The 18,552-nt window shown below is 39.4% G+C and overlaps 3 protein-coding genes across 5 annotated transcripts in view; 1 reads left to right on the top strand and 2 right to left on the bottom strand.

Annotated features, from left to right (window-relative positions):
* bsk (mitogen-activated protein kinase dJNK) overlaps window positions 1–6,853 on the bottom strand; it is a 55,739-nt gene extending 48,886 nt beyond the window's left edge. For 2 of the 3 annotated variants that reach the window (XM_013322893.1, XM_013322896.1), the window contains exon 1: window positions 6,712–6,853. The gene's annotated coding sequence lies outside the window, so the exon portion shown is untranslated. Of the gene's footprint in view, window positions 1–324; window positions 457–6,711 lie in introns of those variants that run through there. The other variant, XM_013322894.1, reaches the window with a different exon arrangement.
* A 427-nt stretch (window positions 6,854–7,280) lies between these two features.
* Window positions 7,281–9,544, top strand: lark (RNA-binding protein lark). The gene is given in 5 exon segments (NM_001311997.1): window positions 7,281–7,291; window positions 7,408–8,081; window positions 8,344–8,615; window positions 8,933–8,974; window positions 9,302–9,544. Coding segments are annotated over 4 exon segments (891 nt in total). The 5' UTR covers window positions 7,281–7,291; window positions 7,408–7,553; the 3' UTR covers window positions 9,351–9,544.
* A 1,528-nt stretch (window positions 9,545–11,072) lies between these two features.
* tkv (serine/threonine receptor kinase thickveins) lies at window positions 11,073–18,236 on the bottom strand. The gene is made up of 3 exons (XM_013322898.1): window positions 18,008–18,236; window positions 13,387–13,574; window positions 11,073–13,159 (listed from the first exon to the last, which is right to left on the bottom strand). The coding sequence occupies exons 1-3, from the start codon at window positions 18,015–18,017 to the stop codon at window positions 11,900–11,902; spliced, it is 1,458 nt and encodes a 485-aa protein (XP_013178352.1). The 5' UTR covers window positions 18,018–18,236; the 3' UTR covers window positions 11,073–11,899.
* Between the last annotated feature and the right edge of the window lie 316 nt (window positions 18,237–18,552).

Here is an 18,552-nt window from a genome sequence, read left to right as displayed (position 1 = left end):
GCTTATTCGTCTACATTTTGGGATCAAGAACTATTCCTTTGATATTTACAAAACACATAATTGTGAGTTAAATCTCCACCCATGTAAAGATTTTATCAAGATTTGACTTATTTTAAGTGTTATCCAATGATAAAACTGCTAGAGTCGCTTGTTTAAATGCTCCTGAAAAACCGCCGGAGCACAAAACAATTCAACATTACGTAATAAAAACTATTATTCCATCGTGGCACAATACAATTACGACTGCAATACTGACGCGGTAGAGCAGCGCCATCTCTCGGCGATCATTTTAAACTTTCGATGCAAAATTAAATGCAAACTCACCAGCGAGGAGCGGCTCGGATGATTCGCGCGAGTGGCGATAAGGATAATGTGGCAGTGTGTTTGTGGGGTGGTGTGCGACGGCGACGGCTGCGGCGACGACGGAGGCTGTAATGACGAGTGGCTCGGGCCGGCGACGCGGGCGGACTGGCGCGGGCCTGCGCCCTGAGCCCTGCCTGCGCGCCCCTACCCCCACGCCTCTACAAGATACGCTGCCGAGTCGTGCGGCCGGCACAAGGGAAAATCGCTAGGCTTCAGGCGTCCAATTGCGAATATATGCTTTCGCTTTTTACACACTAATTGAAAATAAGTTTTGTTTTCGGTAGTGCTATTCATATTTCATATGAAAACTAATTCCATTCCAGAAATATTAGAAGACGACGATAACATGATAGGACTAATATGAGGGTCCTTACTACTTTTGAGCTTATGTCAAAGAATAATATTTAGGTTAGACAAGTATACAGCGAAACTTTAGTGAAAATTGTCAGTCAAAGCATTTAACACATTGACATGAATAAAGACTATATTTTACAATAGACTAGATTTTGTACAATTGTTTTATAGGTAGTTGTGCACTACCACTACATGAAAACCTTTAAGATAGTGACTATGATAGTATAAGCATCCGAAATAGTCAGCTAACACTACAGCGTTGTGAAGTGGTGCGCGCAGGGAGAAGCGAAGCCTCTCAAGGGGCGCGCTATTTATGTTTTGTGCGGCCCAATCAACCTGGAGAGTTATTAATATAACTACTTCGTGGAAAATTTTACTTATTGCTTCATCATTATAAAGTTCTCAATGGATACCTTTCTCAATTACATCTCCAATTTCACTTTTGCGATACAAAAGCCAAACTCAATTACATTTTTTTTTCAGAAGATTATTTTAAACACAATAAAAGTGACATTAAAAACATGGTGTAATTTTGTGTGAACTAAAGTACACTAAAAATAATCGTTTATTGTAAATAATAGCCACATATAAAAAGTAAATAATAAACTGTAAACCACTAAATAACATTTCGAATTTCTTTCCCTCTTGTTTGTATCAAGAAATTAACCTCCGATCCATCACAATACAAGACTTAATTAATAGCCTGCCTCCAAATCTAGCAGCCCTAATTCACACCCTCATTACATCTGTAAATAATAAATAGTTGGGCAAATACTTGAGGGCGGAGGGCGTAGGGCGCAGGGCGGAAAACGCAAGGCAGTAAGCCGGTAAGTCGACACGTGGCTTTCGGGGCCCGCAACTTGCACATTGCCGAAGGCGTTGTCGGACATTGTTAGGTTAACAGAAATTTAACTTAATTAACCTGATGATAATTGATTACAAAAACATATTTTTGGTAATAAGACATTGAGTCAATGAGATAAGTAAAGAATTCAAAGTATTTCGCATGTCACTTTAAATTATGTATAAATCGACTATAATTCCAGTATCATTACGTACCATAATATTCAAAATTGGTTCGTTACCGAAGATTTCCTAAGTGGCCATTACTAAATGGAAAACTTGGAGCTATTAACTTCGTCCTGTCGTAACAGTCCAACTGGCACCCGGCGCCCGGGCCTTTGCTACAATCTTTTATAATCGATCCTGGAACTCTGCACGCTTCGGAATTTTCAGGATCGCTTTCTTTTTTCATCACGTTGATTGCGATCTCCTGAGTGGATTCCCTTTTTTATTGAACAATCAATAAAAACGCTCACTAAGACTCGGAACGAAATCAAATGGTTCATATAAAAGAATTAAGTTTTATTTTAAATGAAATTGTTGCAGAAACGAAATGTTGCAACTTATTACTACCTTAAAATAAATTATTATACCAGTATGGCTCTTAGGTAAAAAGACGTAGAGGCTTCTATGGTTAATAAACAAAGGTCATTCGAAATAAAAACTAATTTTAGTTTAGCTAATTTACAAAAGCATTTTGCGCATAAAAGAACAGACCGAGGTAATAAATACAACAAAGAAGTAACATAAATGTAATATTAAAAAAGTTACAAAATTAATAATTTACGTACAAGATGAGGTTTTTATAGAAAACATGATTTAAGTAAGTTTATCACAAAGGTTCGAAAGGGGAAATCAATTTAAAAATAGATAATTCAGAGATGTCGCGTGGGCGGACTACATCTAGTGATCAGTAATCAAGGCGACACTCCGCGGTCGTCGTTTTGCGTCCGGAAATTTATTTACTATCATAACTATATTTACCAACTTAAAGAAGAACTATTTCATAAATTAAAAGGCATTAAGACTTACGTTTCGTATACATCTTTTGTTAACTAAATACTATAATATTTATACACTTGCAAACAAAATATTATAACTTGTAAAAATAAATCTATACATATTTATAAAATTAAAGAGCGTCTGTGGCTCAGGGGTCAAGCACTTGACTTGCAATCTGCAGGTCCTGGGTTCGAATCCCGCCATGTATCAATGTGTTTTTCGATTTCCGATTTACATATGTACATTTATTCAAAGATATGTGTGAAGTCAACCAACCCGCACTTGGCCAGCGTGGTTGACTATGGCCTAATCACCCTTAACTTAGGGTAGGCTCCGAGCCCCTCGGTGGAGACGTATAGCGAGCTGCTGATGATGATGATTGATAAAATTGGAGTGTTTGACATAACGCAAAAAAAAAACATTTCATATAGTACGTATTTGCGTTGTTCATATCATAAAAGAAATTAAAAAATCTGCTTGCCCACAAAGCAGCGTTTGTTAAGGGCAATCTCCGAAACGGCTGGACCTATTTTCACGGGAAAGAAAATGCACGCGGGAATTACACAATTTTTTCTTTTTAATTCTGCGCTGTCGAAGCCATGAACGCTAGTCGTAAATGTATTAGATGAAATATTTCATAGCAATTTAATCAAGTAAAAAACAATATTACAAAGTTCTCATAAATGTGTATAAGTTTAGTAGCACCAAATTTTATGCGAGATTTTACGTCCTGATATTATAATCTAACATAACCACATCACAGAATTTATTAAAAGTAATGTTTTTATCAATCTGATACGCATTGAAACCTCACGTACGTCTTCTATATTATTGAAATTACGTGTAATCAACATACTTTGCAACAATGACAAAGTTCAACGACCTATTGACAAGGTTTACCTGTTCAATACGAGGTGGCGGGCTGGCGGGCTAACGTGACAGGTCGTATTGTGCCCACTGCCGATACAAACGCCCGCTAATGTGAAACGATCGACTTTGCGAACGCGACGCAACGCGACTACAAAAACATTTCCGGTGTTACATTTTTAATTCATTTGCTCCGCGTCATGTTTCAACAATGTATGTAACCTTTGTGTTTTCATGTAACTATTGAAAATATTAAACCCTTTTAGATTTCAAAAAGGTTTTTGTAAAGAGGATGCTTATAAAATTGGTAAACCAATGAAAATTATATTGTTACCTTAAATTGTATGGTAATATATTTTAATTATTGGTACCACACCTATAATTACTATTTTTCTCAGGACATCTATGACTATGCTTGAACACACATCTACATCAATCACCATTGTTTATCCGACTTCCAAAATGAAGAGGTTCTAAATTCATCTGTATGTTTTTTTAAACAAAACATCCGACATTATTACAATGAGATAAAAACTTGTTTCTAGGCAATATTGCCAGGAATAGGAAGTATGCTATATAAAAAAGACATACAAAAAGTTGGCAACAGTCAGCGAGCACGCTGCAGTGGTGGCGTGACGTCAGCGAGCGATCAATGGACTGACGTCGTAACGAAAGGACGCCCCTCCCCACCCCTCACCCGTCCCTCCCCCGAGGACGGAGGGGTTCCGCCCGGACACGTCTTTGCAAATCTTATTCAAAACAACGAATAAACTTTAATTGCGGAAGCGTGTTTATAACTAGTTGTAGAGTGAGATGCAATGAAACTTTTGTCCATTAATAATAATTTAAAAAAATAACGAAAATTATTCTAAAGTTTGCTGATTGGTGAGTCGTTATGACAAGTTACTGTTACTAATCTCCTTATGTCATTCTCAATAAAAAAACAAGAACAACCTTGTAAAACATTCATTTCAAGTCGATTGCCCAAACAATAAAATAAATTCTTTCGATAAAATATTCCAATTAGTAATATTAATAAGGGTTTAATTAACTCTACATACTTTAGTACGATTTGAAAAATAGCGCATTCATGTGGTATCCGTGACGTAGGTCTGCCGTCACGTGGAAACCCCAAATTTATATTAAATTCAAAGTTATTGCTAAAGGGTCATGTTACACAAACACGAGTTAGTTATAATAAAACTAAACACGTGCAGAGTAGGTGAGGTTGTAGATTTAAAACACGTTATGTTAGCAAGGCAATTAAAAATACAGTATTTGACCTGGTTTAATGTAATTTTATTTAAAAAAAAACTTTAAAAACATGACATGTTTGTACGCGAAACACGAGAATGCAAATAATTTTAGTAGTTAATTAAATATTAAAATAATCGTACTCGAAACCAATGTCAAAAAAAATGAAATCGACGACAAAAAACCTCGCAAAAAGTACCAGGCTGTCATAACTCAACAGAAGTTACAAGTAGTGAATCAAGAAAATATGAAAAAGGCAAATTTCGGTGGCAATTAAACGAGCGAGTACACTTCCCACGTACTTCCGGTGGAACTCTGAATTATATAAGCTGTTGAAAGCGGGGGTGGGGGGAAGGGGCGCCCTACGGTATGTATCGAACGTTGCGCCTCTCGCTCATACTGCAGCCGTCTCTCTCGCGCCTATGACACTCAAATAAGCCTATAAAAAAACTCGCCAGGACAACGATATTAATATGGATATTAAAACAGTAACCAGATTTTTACATACAATACAACCTTATATTCGATCCCTTTAAAATTAATGTTGCTCAGTATTTTAGATTTGAAGGCCATAGAGTCTTATCTTACTTATATTAGAAATAAAAAATTTAGTTGCATAAATAGATGGACCGAACATGTTTGTTAAAAGGTATCTTTAGAATGTCTGCGTGGATAGCACTGAGAATTTGACATGAAAGTAGGACATAGTCTGGAAAAACACAAAGGCTACTAAGTTTTTTAATTCCACACGGATGAAGTTATGAGGTACAGTTAGTCTCATATGTGTTAGTGTAAGCTTATTGTACACAAATTAAAAATAAAGTAATTATATCAAAGACCATAGTAGACAATCACAAACAGGGTTGGCAAACTGCCATACAAAGTGACTTTAACCATACAAACAACTAATAGTAACAAACCAACTTATTTATTATGTTGATAGGATGAGAAAAATGCTGAATAAGATATGTACAACACAATATATACATAAGTTTCTCGGTCCAAACATTTTTAATGTTAAAGCAGTTCATCTCTAGACTACAACAGACTGGAAAACATAATTTATACATGCAATATGTCATATTTTCATTATTTAATTCTTTGTTTGTACTTGTTATATAACTTTAAAACTAAATTTTACTATCTACACTAAGTATTAGTGAAATTTACTTGATACTCTACTTATGGCTTCTCAAGTAATATACCTTACCATATTTCAGAAATATACAGAACTAATTCTTCACATACTTATAAAAAGTAATGTAATGAAGAAAATAATGACAGATTTTCTAATTTCCACATCAGATTCAAAATGGTTTGCTTTGTACTTGTAAAGAAAACATAAAAAAAGTTAGCCATGCAAAATAAATAAAATAAAATCAATGTTAAATGACCTTTAGTGGTAATAAAACAATGAACAATCTCATCATGGGTAAATAACATAAACTACATATATATGTTAATTTCAATTGCAAACCGGAAAACATCATTGAGATATATGGGTTAAGAGGGGATGGGTTAAACCATATTGGGTTCATAGACCAACAAAAACCATGGTAACATCTTTTACAATAAATTTGAGTAACAACATGACATGAAACATGTTCAAAACAAATGCAGTGTTAAGACATGTATTTATAATTGAACATTGCTTTCAAAGATTATGTTGTATCAGTACATTTAGATTATCCTTAATCTTTGAATGTAGTCAAAACATTTTAATGTTATTTAATAATTACTTTCACCAGGTTTAGGCACTTGTTTACTATTACAATATGTCCATCTGTCTCAGTGTAAATTGACATACTTTAAACTTAACGCTTTCAGTAAAACCATGGAATGCTTAAAGAATATTGTTGATGATGATATAAGAAGACGTGACCTGTTTTAATGTTTTATCAGCCTGATGGATTTACATAATTATGCGGCAAATATTGTTATTAATAATAATTAGCACGTCCAGACAACCACTTGATCTATTTCGGCACGACACATTATAATTACAACAGACGAATAAGAAATCCTTACCTCTCTCAAGCCGGTCTTCTTAGTATAAAACAATCGCCGACAATATGGACCACAAAATTATCACGTTATAAATACGATTTAGAATGGATTATTCTATATTTTTATTAGAACAAATGTCGACGACGAAATAATTACGGCGCGTTTTGACATTTCAATAAATTATTGCAACATTCTGAAATTGACATGAAGTTAGTCCAAGAAAGCCATGTCTGTAAGTATTTTTTAAGTGAAAAACAAATTAAATTTTTGTGCAAAACTTAAAAAAAAAAGTATAAAATCTAATATAAATCGACATTCTTAAAAATCTAAGCAGCTTTCCAAATAATATCTATGGAAAACCCATAGACAAATTAAAAGACCGGTTTTTTGTCTATGCAATGCAGACTATTGTCTATTCCCCCCACATCCGCCGTCTGCCGCACCGCGCACGACGCATCGTTTTCTTTCATAACGGAGTGCATAGAAGACGCCATTTTGAAGAAGCAACCTCTTTTGTGTTCTACTGCTAAATAAGTATTTTTGTAGTTGTGGTGTTAAATTTCGTTTGTAGTGTCTCTTAAAACCGTAAAAATTGAGTCGGGTAAGTGAATTCCTCGTGATTTATTGCTTTATATACATATAAATCGGTGCTAGGACCCTTATAGACTTATGATGGACGCTGCTGACTCATTTCGTCAAATTGTGTATGCGTTTCAGAAACTAAAATGCCGGGCGCCGGTACTTTCAAAATCTTCGTCGGGAATCTATCCGATAAAACAACGGACGCCGATCTTAGACCGCTATTCGAGAAATACGGTACGGTCGTAGAATGCGATATCGTCAGAAATTACGGTTTCGTGCACATGGAAAACGAGCAAGTCGGCCGCGAAGCAATTCAAAACTTAAACGGCGAGTTAGTACATGGTCAGGCGATTAAAATAGAGGCGGCCAAGAGCCGAAAGGCGCCGTCGACGCCGACCACGAAAATATTCGTCGGTAACCTAACGGACAAGACGCGCGCGCCGGAGGTCCGCGAGCTGTTTCAGAAGTTCGGCACGGTGGTAGAGTGCGATATCGTGCGTAACTACGGCTTCGTGCACTTGGACGCGACGGGCGACGTGAACGAGGCTATCAAAGAGCTGAACGGTATGATGGTGGACGGCCAGCCCATGAAGGTGCAGCTGTCGACAAGCCGCGTCCGCCAGCGGCCTGGCATGGGCGACCCGGAGCAATGCTACCGGTGCGGTCGCGGCGGCCACTGGTCCAAGGAGTGCCCCAAGGCGCTGGGCCCAGACCGCAACGGTTTCCGCGATCGAGCTTTCGGCCGCGACCCCTACCCCCCGCCGCCGCCGCCGCCCTTCCTCCGCGATCGCATGATGGGAGGATTCGGGGTAACGCGTTCCATTCCATTCCTCTGTTGCTACTCCCGCTCCGCAGTCGTGGTCAGAGCGTAATCGCATCACGTAGGCCGAGCGCTTGGACACACTCTCCGCACGGTACCTATCTCGGGCTGCCCCATCTCAGGCTCGGTGATGCTACAAAGCTTACATTTGAGTTGTTTAGTCCAATAATTTCAGTTGTGCCATTAAATGCATTTTTAAGATATTTTATTAACAGTGAGTTACAAATACTAATGATGTTTTCTTGCAACAGGATCCATATGATGGGTACTACGACCGTGCGAGGTTTGATTCGCCCAGGGAACTGTTTGAGAGGAGATATCCAGTGGGCACTTCCCGGGGACTAGAGCTGGGAACGTCGCGAGGTGCGCGAGGCGACTTCGTGTCACCCCCGCTCCGGCGCGAGCCAATGCCCCCCATGCCCAGTCTGCCGCCGCTACGCAGCAGTATGGGCTCCATGAGATCCTCATATGACACAATGTTCAGCCGCAGGAGTCCACCTCGAGGGCCACAGATGTCCCGAGGGTAAGCATAATTGGAATCATACTTTGACCATGCTTTCTATATAGAGATATATAGTCACACTATCACGCTTACAAGCATAAGTAAGAGTACTTGCATTAGGGTGTAAAGCCAACAGTTTATTCAATAGTAAATATTTTGTTTATATATAAATTTGTAATGTAGATTACGAGACTTAACTTTTGGGCCTAGATTCTGTCTATTGATGGTATTGCAAATTTGATATTTGGTATAATAATGACATTCTACTGGGGTGTCACATATCATGGTCTCCATTCATTAACTTGATGCCAACTAACTTTGTTGTCTCTGTTTTTCAGTATGTATGAAGATTTTAGCAGAGACACATTTGATGACAGAAGGTAAATATCTGAGATTGTAAAATATTTTTTTATAATCAATTATAAATAACAATTTAAGTTACAAAAACACAAAGTAACATGTTTGTACCCTTAAAGGGCGGCTATATAACTTCAGTTTTAAATGCAATTTAAATAGAACTGAGAAAGTTTTGTTAAAATGTACATGTGTAAGAAAAATTGTAACTCATCTAACAAACAGTTATTACTTGCTTCCACATCTTTCAACTGAACAATTCAACTATTCATTTGCTTTTAGTCATCTTTATATATGAAGTTTGTCATCAGTTTTTGTTTGATAGTTATTTTAATGATGTAATATTTTCACAGACCGGGTCTTCGAGGTCCCTCCCCCTCCAGGAGATACGCGCCTTACTAGATATTTGTGGTCAATGTACTAATGTGATGACAATTGACTGTCCGCTGAATCATTGAGTTGTTATTGGGACAATAATTTGTAAGGATGAATGCGAGTGACTTATATGCAATCTAATATTAGAATTAAATATATGGTTAAATAGACTGCTAACTTGAAGTAATGTAAATAACTAAAATAAATCTCATTTTAAGTAATGACTGCTTTTTATTCCCTACAAATCCTGAATTGAAATATTTAAACAGAAAATAATGAATCGCATGTACATTGTAGTCACTTTGTTCAGTTAAAACAGGTGTAGCGGGCTTTAAAAAAGTAGCCATCGCCAGCGCGGAAATAAAAAAATTAACCTAAGTGTTCTTTCAGACTGTTTGACACGTATGCCAAATTTCAGCGACATCTATGGAGCCCTTCTGGAGATATCTTCATTCAAATATCCGTCCATCGGATTAATAATATTAGTAAGATTGTGAGATCTTATGTAAACGTAGCTATTTTGCTTAATGTCTTATAATTATATAATTTAAAGGAATTATCGATTTGTTCATTTATTTAAATCTAATCAGTTTGCTTATTAGAATATTTAAATTAGAAAAATGTGGTGCCACGAAGTAAACAGTCGGACATTTTAAGTTTAAATTAAAGTGTTGCCAGTTCTTGTGAAATTATTTAAAAAAAGTAAAGTACCTCATTACGATTTTTTAATTAATACGAGGTTTTATAGAAATCAAAGTAAATGTGTACACAACTATTAAGAAATCATTATCTCTATTTGTATTGAGCTGACCAAAATATACATTATATATTAGGATTAATATTGCCTCAAATTTTCGTTGTCTAGTTGCGAACTGAAAAAGAATTTATTGAATGTTATTCCTGTCCAGATCACTTAATTTGATTTTCGTTGCTTTATTCTCAAATCAGTTGCACTAACTACTAAATGGGGTTAAAAAATAAAATCCTTTGTACATGTCCATTAATATTTTATTTAATCTGTAAACTTAGCGCGTACAGTCGCGTGCACAATCGCGATACATTAACACTATATAATAAGACACTCGTGCGAGCTGCGCGCGCGACTGTACGCCGACGTACAACTACCCTCTATATTTACAAGACAATGTACAATTACAAGCGCACCCGCGCCTCTAAATGCTGCCGCGTACGACGCCCGCTCTCACCAAACACCAAATCTTACAATCTTTTGTAAAAACATCCTTAAAATTCCACTGTCAAAATACTTGTATTGAAAACATATAATTTATCTCTGATTTTTCATAGACAATTAAATGTATGGCAATAATTTTATACAAGTAAAATATTCGACAGTAAAAACACATCTTTACACGCTTGACTAAACAAAGTTAAAGTACATTTGACAAACAAGAACATCCTGAAGATTTTTTCTTACATTAAAATAACAGAACATTTTCAAGACAAATTCAAAGTTTTACGTAGCCTACATTTGTAGCTCGTCGTAAACAGTCTTACGATGTTGCAAATTATATTTGCATTGTCTATGTACAACTTATAATTAAATATTAAAATAGCTGCTACAAAGGGCAAGTGACCATCTGTCATCAAACTTCAAGTGTCTGTTTTGGATTACTATTAAAAAAATTGGTTTAAAAATATTAGTCACATTTGTAATTATACGTTTTAGAGACTTTATTTATATTTTCTGTGTTGTCTTAACACATGTACGAGAACATTGTTTTGCTGTTATTTTTTTTTTTGGAAGGACCAATCTTTTGTGTACTGGTGTTACGCCAGCTGTCTGTGGCCGGGGGCCGGGGGGCGCGGGCGTGGAGGTGGGGGGGTGAGAGCGGGGCCGAACATTTTTACACACTTAAGTACAATTTCACTGATAAATAACGTTGAGGGTCGAGGCGATGGATTTTCATTTGACGTCATAAAAATAAAGGAACTTAATAAACAACCATATCGACAGTTTGGATGAAAACTTGTTAAAATATGAGTTTCACTCAATGACATGAAAACTCAAGCAAGTAATGAATGAAATCAATATAACGTATTCACAAACAAATGATGTACTTAAACATACTTTTATAAAATTAATATTAAATAATTATTTAATTAGAAACATAGCTGCCATGATGTAAGCGAGGTGGGCGTGGGTCGCCTCGGCCCTCAGCGCGCCGGCTGACTCTCCGCAGCTCGACACGACCGAACCGAATGAAGCGATTCCAAATTTCCTTTGTACATTAAATTTGTAAGCAAAGTCTTATTGTCGATACATATCACAAGTCGCGGCGCCGCACGCACACGGAAGACGAGATATTTAAACCTACGAAATTAACGTAACAGATAAAATAAAATACATACAAATTCATCGGAACGAGAAAACCAAAGACGCGCTCGAGAGCCGCGGCGGTCTCGCGCTGCGCCGAGTAAACTTAACAATACTGAGATTTAAACAAAGCGGTGGTCAGACAGAATTTCACATCGATGGGGCTCGGGGCTGCTGATCGAATTTTGAATGCGATTCGACTCTCGCGAAGGAATAAATAGTGCGTATCGAGGAACTTGGGTCACACGAGCTTGGCCAGGGGCTCGTTGTGGAACTTGGCGAGCGTCTTCTTGACGCGCAGCGCGGTGAGCCGCACGGGCGGGTTGGCGTGCCAGCACTCGGCCATGGCGGCGGCCAGCGCGGCCAGCGGCTCGGAGGCGAGCCAGCGCGAGGGGATGAGCGGCCGCACGCCGCGCGCCACCACCACCGCGTGCATGTCCTCGAACGAGGGGTCGGGCGGCACGTGCTCGTGGTAGGGCAGCGCGTACGCGTCCACGTGCTGTGCCTTGTCGCCGGTTGCACAGCGGCGGCACATCTCCCACAGCACCAGCCCCAGCGAGTACATGTCGGCCATCTTGAACGCCTCGAAGTTGGCGACGTCGAGCTTCTCGTCGAGTACCTCGGGCGCCATGTAGCGGCGCGTGCCGACGCGCGTGTTGGGCGCGATGTCGACCTCGTTGCGCTCGGAGACGTACCGCACCGCCAGCCCGAAGTCCGCAATAGCGCACTGCCCGTTGCGTTTCACCAGGATGTTCTTGCTCTTGATGTCGCGGTGCGCGATGGCGGGCTTGCCCTTCGTGCCGAATATGTCCATGTGCAGGTGCGCCAGCCCGCTCACGATGGAGTACGCCATGGTAAGCAGGGCGTGCGTGTCGAGGACAACCGTCTGCAGGTAGTCGTGCAGCGACCCGTTCTCGTGGTAGTCCGTGATGAGAAGCATCTGCGTCCACGAGCCGGTGCCTTTGATGTCTGCGGCGATGAAGCCGAGGATGTTCTCGTGTCGCATGAGCACCGTCTGGTAGATTTCCGTCTCTCGGAACCACGAGGCCTCCTCGGTGGTGAAGAACACCTTGACGGCCACTTTCTCTCCGCGCCACCTCGCGAGCCAGACCTCGCCGTAGCGTCCCTTGCCGATGGATTCGACCATTTGTATCTGTTTGGCGACGGTGCGCTGCACGAGAAGAGGCAGGCCGGAGCCGGAGCCGGAGGAGATGTCTGCGGAGTGTGCGGCGGCGGGCGGTGAGGGGGGGCGCTTGCAGCCGCGACGCCGGCGCCGGAACAGCAGCAGGAAAGCGGCGATGAAGGCGAGGAGGGCGACGCAGAGCGCGATGGCGACCAGCAGCGTGGGGCTGGCGGGGGTAGGCGGGCGCAGGCCCGGCGCCTCCGTCACATCGGGCGGCGGCTCCGGCAGCTGGGGCTGCAGCCGCGTGTTGCACATGTCCGCTTCCGAGCAGCACTCGATCACCTTCGGGTGCTGGTGTGGCACTTGTGAACTTTTGCACTGAAAATAATAAAAACACATCTATTAATACAATATGCTCGAAGGACGCCCCATGACGTGACGATTTCAAAATATCGCCATATATTAATAATTGCACAAGACTTTGTTCATAAGTCGCGATGTATAATACAATACTGTGTACTGTTTTATATATTCTTAATCAAAATGGCGATGATTATTATGATAGGTGGAAAGTATGCCCAGGTAGATGTAAGGTGGGTACAGACCTGCATGAACCCAGACTCGTCGGGCGGCAGGCAGCCGGCGGTGCGCTCGAGGTCGAGTCGACCCGAGTCATCGAGCACCTCTTCCACGGTTGCGAAGCAGTAGCCGCCGGGCTGCGTGAAGCACGTGCCGCGAGCCGCGCCGCCCGGGCACGCGCCCGCGCCTGCGCACTCGCACACTATGCCCCGACCTGCAACACAACGAATCACAACGTCAGTCAAAATTGTTCACAATGTCCACAGAGTATAAAACCGGACGACTCAATCATTTACAACTTCATATCAATATGTAACAACTTGCAATGTAAACTAGTTGCGTGGCAAAGCAACAAGGTTGTCACAACAGATAAGTGGCAGCATCTCAGGTGCGGAGATGTTTGTTGAGTTGTAATTAAAATGCCAGTCGCGACAGCGATGAGATGTTTATTGCCCGATGATGTGACCTGGCGTTGACGACGTAATTAAATATATATTATATACAGTAGGACAAACTTATTTGGCGCTATTATCATAGTAAGTACCTACTGTCAGAAAATCTGTATACACGTAAACCTACTTAGGCATGTACTGTAACGGCACGCGACACCTACACTCAGACAAGTATCTTGTAGCACTTTTTGACATTAACACGCCTTTACCATTAGTTCCACTTTCCTCACCGGGCCAGATAAATTTCTCGCACCATAAGTACCTACTGCATCTTTTCCTTACATTACAATGTACTAAAAAAACTACTGTGGATATTGTAATTCTAAACTAAACCTTATGATATCTTAATCGTATGACTAAAATTGAATCGAAAAATAATTTGAACCATTATTAATGGAACACCAATTGATTGATAAAGTCAAACTAATTTGAGGTCATTAAACGTTAACACAATTATACACATGGTTTTGAGTACGAAAGATTTCATTATTCAAGTATTTATAGTATATTCAAGTATAATTCCTGAATACAGCGCATCCCTAGAACCTTCTAGAAAGGATTAAGAGATTTTAGGGAACTTAAAAAAAACTCTTTTCGTCATATGGGTGGGATGTGTCGCGAACGAGACACTCCAAAAAATTTAACCGACGCTAATCAGTCACGCACACCGCACACCGGCCACTTGATACATCGCATCGGTGCAAATAGAGCACACAGATAAACCAACTAATATACGTAATTTATACTGTACATAGACAATTAATACTTTACATAAGTAGACATGTCTCAAAATACATAAACACAAATATGAACTAATATATGTTATGATCCTAACACAAACAATATTTTAATCTTACTAATATTACAAACGCGAATGTTTGGATGTATGGATGGATGGATGTTTGTAAGATGGTATATCTGGATGTCGCTGAAATTTGGCACAGATGTAGAACACAGCCAGGAAGGAGTTAAAGGCTACTTATTAAGTTTTTTCCGCGCGAAAAGTTGCGGTCTAACTAGAAGTCCAGTCTCTGTCTACCCTGTTGGTTTACGGATGTGAATTATTTTCTAACTTAGACAACAAATTCCTTATAAGTCACTGCTGAGCTGAGGAATTCGGAGATCCAATTACTGGTCAGTATACAACATTACGCTCTACTCATTACTGGGTAATCGCGTTTGCAACAAAGTAACTCGTTGGGCTTGAAATTAAAAACGTATCTATTTTATTTATGGTCCTATGCTATTGAAATTAGTTTTTTTTAATTAAAAAGAGGGCAAAAGAACAGAGGGATCACCGGGATGATCATCGACATACACAAACACTGAGCAACTGCATTTACGTTGCCACCAATCTTTAAGTTAGAGATATACTCGATTGTTGAAGGACACTAAGTCGTACTATTTACAAAATGTATGTAAGGCCTACGTTGCTTTATTTCGGATACAATGAAAATTCATATCGAATCATATTTTTGAGTAATTTAGGTAATTGGTAAAGCCATGTACTATTTAATATAATTTGATGCATTAATGTAATTGTGTTATTCACATAGTAATATTAATTTAGACACTTCTATTTATTTGACATGCAATTGAAAACTGCTGGTTTCTGAGAGTAAAATTCCCGTTTAACGTAACAATATATGCTATAGAAATTTTGGTCTGAGAAAGTCGTTTCTACTTTTTCCATACACACATTGGCAGAGCAATTCAACTTGTGATGAAATAAATTGTTTCCATCAAGTATCCATTCATAGGCGACATGTTTTAATATCAGTAATAACATAGACTCGTCTATTATGTTATTATAAAAATAAATTTAAAGGCAATTCCAGATAAAAGTTTTACGTGATTTACTATTTGGGGGAAGATCGAAAGGCCAAAGCAGCATATCTCGGGACCCCGATTGGCCGCCGACCCAGGTACCGCTGGCGAGACACCGTAGAGCTGGATCTGCGGGAGCTACAAGCGATAGACTGGCAGGAGAAGGCGCAAGACAGGCGACTTTGACGATCTCTTGGGTCGGAGGGCAAGACCCACTTCGGGTCGATGCGCCAGCGGAGTAAGTAATGATTTACTCAATCGATATTATTACAATAATTCGTTGAATAACAATTAATTAGTTTATAAATAACAAGTTAAATAAATAGATTATATACTCAGAGATATCATTATAATTTAAATTATTATTAGACTTTGGTTTTAATGCCGTCCATTTTACAACACCTCTAATCTTATCATTGTTAAGTGTTACAAAAATTAGCCTAATTATTATCGAGTGGAATAATTTTATTTATTTAATGTACTCATGTTGTTGACATCTAGATCTAGACTTAGGTTGTGCGTTATTAAATACGTAAATTATTTATGCCACATTAAATCTACATGGTTAGAAAATCGTATTCCAAGTATGATCAAAGGAGATTTTTTTTAATATATATCATAAGGTGGCAAACGAGCGAGCAGCCACCTGAATTCGCTGAAATAGCGAATTGACCGTTACAATTTTCAATGTATATGTGTAATTTTAAAAGAATAATGATGTTCAAAATATTCCAAACGAAATTTAGATATAAGCGACATATTTTAGCTTCAATACCTTTATTAGTTCAGAGCCAAATGAATAAAATATACGATATTTCCGACTATTACACTTACATTTCCATTTAGTAGATGCAGCTCTTTTCGACGAAGAGATCGACTTTTTTTTAGGAAATTCGAGAATTGTGTTGTGAATGAAGCTATAGTTTATTTTGATGCCACTGGGAAACTTGTGGCGAGCACGACCTTGAGTATACGAAGAAGAAGAGAAGGATACCTGATGTATTTACTTTGGGTATAATGTTTTTACGTATGTAAGTCATCCAATAGCCAAAAAGCTTTTGGACGCGACAGATTTAGGAGTCATTCGATTCGTATTCTTACTAAATTAACTCAGGATATACGAGCTTATTGTCATTGTATCATAGATATATAATTTTAGCACTAAAATTGAAATCACTACGCAATTATCAATGATAAAAGTTTTATATGATAAAAATTAAACATAACACCTACAATGTTAACTAATCTTATAGCAAAAATAACAAGACAAAATCAATGAATTTCTACCTAAAATGAATATGTAGTAATTCCTATTTACTTTTAGACATTATTAGTTTGACTCTTATGGTATCGAATATGTTATCTTCTAAAGACACTTCAGGTAAATATAATGTTAAAAAAAATTATCAGGTAATTTTAAACTAATAAATATTACTTTATTAGATAAAGAAATAGTTTCAAGTTAACTATAAAATATTTAACGATTAATAAGTTAAATTGAAGACATTTAAAAGTCTAGCCATTATTAAACATATATCATCTCGAGATATCGTTTAAGTCGAGGCATTGTGTAGTTTTTTGAAGGTCCCGAATCAACAGGTACGGCGACCTCAGACTTAAAACGTGCCCCTGCAGGATCACAAAGGGATATTAACAATGGAGGCACAGGTATATTTTTACTACGATTTCTATTCTAATGAATTATTCAATTTAACATTTTATAATCAGTTTAAATCACATCACAAAACATGTTATTACGTTTACTTCGGTTGTCTACAGAGAAAGTTTAATAATCATTTTACAACCAGTTTTAAGTAATTAAAAGTAAATATGAAACGGTTTAAAATAACTGAACCAAAGGTAATCGAATGTTGGCCGTCAGGAAGTAACTCTAGATCGAGTGTGCGGTTACAAATAAACACATTAGCGTGGCGATGGCGATGACAGTGGGAATGGCGAATGGCGACAACACACCCGCGAATGGCGATAGCTAGAACTGCCATAGCTACAATAATCGCCTTACGTTACCTGATTAGCATTCGATCGGCAGCTAAGACGGAATCTTACTCGCGTAACACTCCTACACTTGTCTACTAGTTAACGTTTACTTATTCCTCGGATATGTAAAACTACAAGGACAGGAAATGATGAATTATTCAAGACGTGCATTGCATCGTCCTCGCACTGAACAAAATCCTTTCAAAAACAGAGGGACACAGAGCCACAGCCACTGAACACTGACAACAACAAACGAATCAGAATGAACGCGTCAACAAACAACACCCTGGCACATCAGCTGCCACCTCGCATCTCACAGCATCTGGATTCTAGATGTAGCGACTACGTAGTTTAGGATAAGGATTCGTACTTAGTCTCATGTCGGCGAGCGTCCGAGTCCGAAGGTAGATCTTCCTCGCGTTCGTGCTATCATTTAAATATAACTTCGCACCGACACCGCCGTCTGTCGCCGGCTTTATTTTTACACTACGAAGATCGTACACGGTCGGTCACAAGGCACGCCGTCTCGCGGGAGACGGTTTCACAAGGTTAGCGCACGCCCGTCCCAAGCGACGGTTGCGAGACGAATGAGTTCGCGCGGCGTCCCCCTGGGCAGGTCCCCGCTCGCCCCTCCCCCTCCTGCCGCCCCGCGCCCCGCGCGTGCGCTATGCATATGCACCGCTGCAGCCTCCACATGGCGCGAGTGCGAGATAAAGAGGGCGAGGGGCGCGGGGCGCGGGGCTGGGGGCCGCGGGTAGCGCGCCGGCATTCGGGCCACACGAGCGCGCCGCACAATTCATTGACGCCGCGACGCCCGCCGCTAGCCGCCCGCCGCTGATAATGTCCGCCGTTTGTTTATTATACAACACGTAAACATTAGATCGTCGAAACATCTATTTGATAAAAACTTTCATC

This window comes from Papilio xuthus, unplaced genomic scaffold, assembly GCF_000836235.2.
Source record: "Papilio xuthus unplaced genomic scaffold, Pxut_1.1 DF825858.1, whole genome shotgun sequence".
In the NCBI taxonomy this organism is placed as follows: domain Eukaryota; kingdom Metazoa; phylum Arthropoda; class Insecta; order Lepidoptera; family Papilionidae; genus Papilio; species Papilio xuthus.
This window is presented reverse-complemented; position numbering and strand designations above follow the sequence as displayed.

Coding starts and splice junctions, on each gene's coding strand:
- tkv (XM_013322898.1), bottom strand. Junction 13,160..13,386: donor ACGAGTCTGGGTTCATGCAG/GTCTGTACCCAC, acceptor TATTATTTTCAG/TGCAAAAGTTCACAAGTGCC.